The following is a 6,062-nucleotide window of genomic DNA, read 5'->3' as shown; positions in this document are numbered from 1 at the left end:
TCATATTCCTATTGTTTTCCTACCCGATGAATCAAAGGAGGCCTAATGAAGTATTGGGTTGTATGGACTTCATTTTATTGCAAGAGTGAAAAGGTATCCAAATCTCAACACATGGCCATGAATTATCGCTCATCGGTGTCGGTGTCTGTGTTTTGACAAAGGCAAGTATGCTCTTAGGCTTTTCTTTTCCATTGGAGGATTTCCCGTTTTCAACTGGAACACTAGGTGAAGTGCCCTTTTTAATTAAGCGGAACAAGACTCACTTCTGCTTTTCTCTTTCATTGTGGGATTTCCCATTTCAACGGGGACTGAAGTACCCTTTTGAAGTGAAAAATAAATAAATCACTTTTCCATTGGAGGAGTAGGCGTGGTTCGGAAGCCAAACCAGCCCCAAAGCCCAAACCCATAAATACCCTCGCGTCAAAACCATCCGGACCCCCGTGACATCGACCACCGGCTGCCTGGCCCTCTCGCAGTTGACGGCCTCCCAGAGGGGCAAACCCGTCCACCCGCCCGCCGCGGACCGGAGCCCCTCCCTCCGGTTCGAACCGCCATCCCATCCATGTCGCGGCTGGACGGCAACACCGACCTGGACGGCGTCGCCAGGCGCCTCAGCTTCTCCTCCGCCTCCCCGGGGCAGCTCCCGCCCCGGTCGCCACGGAGGCAGCCGGCCCTCCCGCCGATCGCCGAGGACCCAGGGGAGCAGCAGGCATCGGCGGGGGCGACGACGCCCTCGTCCACGCCTCGCGCGACGACGCGCGGGAGGTTCACGGTCTACACGGAGGCGCCGCCGTCCGCACCGCACACGCAGGCGCCCCCCGCGCCTCCCGCGGCGTCGGCGTCGACGTCGACGTCGCCGCTCGAGACGCAGCAGGCGGTCGCGGCCGCGCTGGGGCACTTGGAGCAGCAACGCCAGGCCGGGCTGCAGCAGGCGTCGGTGGCGGCGCAGCAGCAGCAGGCGTTTGTGGCCGCGTACGAGGGATGGGAGCGGAGGCGTCAGGCGGGGCTGCAGCAGCAGCAGTCGTGGGTGATGGCGCAGCCGTGGGCGGTCGCGCAGCCGCAGCTGCAGCAGGCGGGGGTGGGGGCGTGGGCGCAATTGGGGCAGGGTTGTTCACCGTGGTCGCATCAGGCGTGGGCGCAGCCGCAGCCGGAGCAGCAGCAGGCGAGGCTGTACACGGCGGAAGGGGGCCCGGCGGGGTACAGGACCAAGTGGGAGGAGCTCCATCCGGTGTCGCAGCACCTTCTCCTGCAAATCGAGTAGGTTCCTGGTCATAATCCCATCTCGTGCCCGTCTTTCTTGTAGAGTTTGGTGCCCGTGGTTTACTAGCTTCCGCCACTGTGACGTTCTGGCGTTTCGAAAACATATCGTGTCGTGGTGGTGGATTATGCAGACTGCAGGTATTGGGGATCAGAGGAGTTTATCTCTCTGTTCAATTTGTGTATTGAATTGCGTCTCCTTTGATTGGTTCTGTACATTGCCTTGTGTTTAGAATGATTTGCCTCATTGCTCTCTGATCATCACCTGGCTCATCTGTGATTTGGCAGGGACAAGATAAGGGATGAGAGGCATGCGTGTGAGCAGGTGGAACAATGCAGGCGCCTCAGTGACCCGTCAGTCTCCAAAAACTGTTTTGAACTGGATGCTCGTCAGATTACCCAGGTTTGGTTTGATTCTGTGGGTGGTTTGTCCTTAATTTTGCAGTTGCACAACATGTTTGAACAACGTTTCAGCCTTCACGGATTAGTGCAGTGCCCTAATTAACCGTTGCAGAAAAGAGGAAGAAAGTAAATGCAGTAACATATTATTATGTTAAGCGTTGTCAAGTTATCTGCATTGCTCGTTTGGTTATTGCTTTGTGAGTTTCATTCTTCACGGATTGCCCGGTACCAGCCAATATTAAGCGCCCTTGCTTAGCTGAATTGCCGCACGATTGTGCTAGATAGTACTGCATTTACTTTCTTATGTTTGATAATTGAGTTGTACTTTGTATACAAATCTATTGGTAGAGCCCTTCTTACTTCATTCAAAGGCCTGAAATGCTACCATTGCAATGTTCTCCACAAGATATAGATATTTTTTGTGAGGTCAAGTAGGCACAGGGAAGTATTTTAGCATCAAATAGCTGGTGTGGCATGTTGTATGCATGGAGGGTACACCTTCAAGATGTCTATATGATGCAAAAGCAAAGATACATATCTTACTTGGAGAGTTATCTCTTCAGCTATGATTTAAATTGGCGAATTTCTGGGACTTAAACCTCAAATTGAAAAGACTCTCGGGACTACCAGGGCAACTTTTTGAAATAATGCATGAACCCAGCTTGCCTAAAAGCACCTTTAACTTGAACAATTGTTTTTGACAGGAGCAATTTTTTCTTCCTGTAACAGGAGATTGGGTTAATCTCCGCCATCATGGACAGGGAGAAGGCTCTCATTCAGAGCTTAATGGCTGATGTCAGAGAAATAATGTCGCATGTGGATTTTGCTATATGTGCATATGCAAAAGTGAGACGAAGTTTAGTCAGCGGAGGTGCTGGACTCGCATATTCTGCTGGATCTTTTGACGGTGAATCTTCATGCGCTCCTACTGATTTCAGCCGGCACTCGACAATGGCCCGAACCTTTCGTAACTGCTATGATTCTGTATATCGGCCTTCTCTCTTTATGCAACACATTGTTGAAAGATTTGAGAAGCAGCTTGAAGAATGTTGCAAATTGATTGGAGAGCTAGAGCAGCTTGTTCAAACGAAGAATGATAAAACCCATCCAGCTACTTTGGGATCTCTGCCAAAAGTTATATCAAATGTTCATGACTATTTTATCTATGTTGCTTCTAAGGTAATATACCTTGCACACAATATCCTTGTTTGGCAACTATAGTTTGATGCTTTCACCGAGAATGGAGCTTGTCTGACATTTTTGTTCTGTCCAGGTGGAAAATCTTCATCAACATGCGGAAACAATAAGAACTCAATATCTTAATGATCTGCGAAACAGTGGTAACTGGAATGATCCATTTGCAGAAGCAGATAGAAAAGAGGCAGCGAAACAAGAAGCTGCTGCCAGAATAGTCCATCCAACATTGCCTGTAACTGTAAGTAAACCTTTTGTGTAGCAGTTCTCACAAATAACATCTCATACAGTCCATTTTGTGTAGCAGTTCTCATGAATAGCATCTCATATAGTCAGGTTAGTATACATTGAATTTTATGTAGCAGTTCTCAAAACTAGTTAACATATCAGGTGGGTCATGTTGAACTTTTGGTTCCCATCCTATCCTTGATTGGTTTTCTAATTTACATTTATTGTCATTCTCATGTGTATTTCACACAGAATGACGACACCCGAAGCAGGCACCAGATGTGTAATTGAATCAGCTTCAAATGAGTCCTTTGTCATGTATGTCTTTTTGTCTCCATCCCTCTTCCCTCTTTTTTTGTTTTTGTTTTACGGCTGCTTGTGATTAACTTGTTTAACGAGCAACTGTAGTAGAGTTGTCTGACTCTAGCTGCTAATGACTCTTTTCCTCTAAAAATCTGTAGGACTCAATTTGTAAGTACTACCTTTGTAAACAAGTATAAGAACGTTTAGATCACTACTTTAGTAATCTAAACGCTCTTATATTTCTTTACGGAGGGAGTAGATGGCTATGGCCACCTCAGTTATCCTTCTTTATGTGGCAAAGCTAAAATTGCGCGAGCAGGTTAGCCCATTTAAAGTTCAAAACACCGACATCGTTTTCTGTAAATCATTCACCGATGGAACCTTTTTGAGTATTCCAACAACTTAGAAAGTAATAGCCCTTTTGAAGTTACTAGATTAGAATCTTCTTTGACCAAAGCTAATTATTAATGTATTGACTGTGATAATCCATTTCACATACTCCTTCCGTCCCAAAATTCTTGTCTTAAATTTGTCTAAACATAAATGTATCTAGTCATGTTTTAGTATTTAGGTACATTTATTTTTAGACAAACCTAAGACAAGAATTTTGAGACGGAGGGAGTATAAAATATCTTGTCATGGAGCTTTGCACTTGAAGCATTGGTTAGCTGTTAAGCATTTAGGTTGTGACTTGGGAATTGGATACAAGATTTGTCTGACGAAATAAAATGAAATTCCATATGGTTGTGGAAACTGCCAGGCTTTCTGATTATAAATCCCACCGGACGAACGTTGAATGTGTTTTCCGTCAAACAAAATTTAGGACTTGAAGGTGATTGATGTCGAGGCTTCTCACTGTATGTTTTGTATTAGTACTTGGGTGAAATTCTCTACACAGCAAGGACTTCGGTAAAACAGTAGTACTACCTCTGTAACTTCTTATAAGACGTTTCTAGAGTCTATGTCAGTGTCAAAAAACGTCTTCTATTAAGTTACAGAGGGGGTAGTTGAGAATGTCTAGGGCCACATTCTGTTTGCCGTGTACATGACTTTTGGCATGCATGAGGCATTTGATGCTTCCCTTTTTTCGCTTTTGTGGAAGAAACCATTATATCCCCTCCATGTGATATTTGCTTTTTTGTTTACTACTAGAAGCTACAGCTCGTCAGTGCTTCCAAAGTGCCAAATTACATGCTTCTGTTTTTTTTTTTATTAATGGTACGGTATCTATGGCTTTGTTGAGAAGTGCACACTAGTAGCCACATAGATATGTTGTGTTGGAGGGTCCTTACACCTTACTTGGTTATGGCACGTTGTCATATTCCATTAACAAATTCTGGTGGTTTTCCCAGTCTATAGCTGCCCTCTTTCCTTGCCATTTCCTCATTCGTTATATATGCAACAATATTGCCTCGTCGGCCGGAGGGAACGAACGTAAGCGCTGACGGCTGTTGGCATGTCATACACCCCCAAAATAATCTGAACTTTTAGCCGGCTTGACTTGTTGCTGCTTGACGGTTTCAGTATCTGGTCGTATGTAGCAAAGCAGAGCCATACATGTCATTGACCCACCCTTAGCCAACGACCATCTCTGGATTTATCTATTAATAATGAATAACTAACCAGCCTACAACGCCATCACGATGGGTGGATTTCAGTCTGAATCTTTCTACTATATCTGTCCAATTTTTGTATTGCAAACCCTGGTGGCGTGTTGTGGCTCAAGATGGGTGGTGGATCTAACAACTGTGCTCCTTGAATTGGCCTTTGTGTAGGTCGCTCGTGGGCGGCAAATGGATGGATGGTGTGCGTAATCGGTGACCTCGACTGCGACTGGATGGGGAAGGAAGCTGCGGAGAAGCAACCAGTTGGGAACGGTGGGTCAACTTTAGATTGCTTGGCTTTTAGGAGGAGGAGACGGTGGCACTTGCTGTATTCTAGTGCGAATATGCGTGCTTCAGGTCGTTGTCCCCGATTCAGATGTGGCACCATTCAGTCCGGTCGTACAGGTTTCCCGGCTAGTGGCCGCTGCCACATGACAGGAGGCACCCCGGTTCGCCACGTTCTTTGGTTCCCAGCCTGGGATTCTCTGTTTTTTCTTTTTTGGGGGGGGGGGGGGGGGGGGGGGGGGGCATCTATACCTGGATTTTTCGGTCTTTGAACCGTGCACAGAGTTTTTAGTTGATCGTAGATGTGATTACTGTATGATCAGATAGATATATAGGGATGAAAATTGTGAAGAAACTGTACATGAGTTGACGGGAGCAAACTCCTCCCCTCGAAATAGTGCCTTACCAAGTGGATATAACAATTCGGCTATCATCTGTTTTTGCACCTAGATCATGGTTTTGCCAAAACTGTATTCTTCGTGTAATAATTGAGTCGTGCATTCAGAAAATTCGATTTATTCTTTTCCGTATTTGTTCAGCACAGTGATTGTCAAAAAAACTTTCTTGTGAAGAGACAAAAGAAATCAGAAGAATCACAACCGCAGGTGAAGCTACAACCAAATCCAACACGGGTAACAAACAAGTTGGCAACCCAAATAACAGGAGATTCACCGCTTCTTTTTCAAAATATTTTCAAAACCTATCCGCCCATCGCACTCTGGCCCGGCCTAGTTGGGACTGTGGCTGGGGCCAACCGCGATCGGAAAAAGATCTCCAAAATCCTGGCGG

General features: G+C 46.1%; 1 protein-coding gene across 1 annotated transcript; it reads left to right on the top strand.

The window, feature by feature from the left end:
- The first annotated feature begins 562 nt into the window (after positions 1–562).
- Positions 563–5,495, top strand: LOC123397168 (nuclear pore complex protein NUP58-like). Its single transcript, XM_045091820.1, has 6 exons — positions 563–1,257; positions 1,546–1,660; positions 2,389–2,838; positions 2,933–3,094; positions 3,334–3,399; positions 5,160–5,495. The coding sequence occupies exons 1-5, from the start codon at positions 563–565 to the stop codon at positions 3,370–3,372; spliced, it is 1,461 nt and encodes a 486-aa protein (XP_044947755.1). The 3' UTR covers positions 3,373–3,399; positions 5,160–5,495.
- The last annotated feature ends 567 nt before the right edge of the window (positions 5,496–6,062 follow it).

The sequence above is a fragment of the Hordeum vulgare genome, chromosome 5H (assembly GCF_904849725.1).
Source record: "Hordeum vulgare subsp. vulgare chromosome 5H, MorexV3_pseudomolecules_assembly, whole genome shotgun sequence".
Taxonomy (NCBI): Eukaryota; Viridiplantae; Streptophyta; class Magnoliopsida; order Poales; family Poaceae; genus Hordeum; species Hordeum vulgare.
The sequence above is the reverse complement of the archived record's forward strand: the minus strand, read 5'-3'. Positions and strand labels throughout refer to the sequence as shown.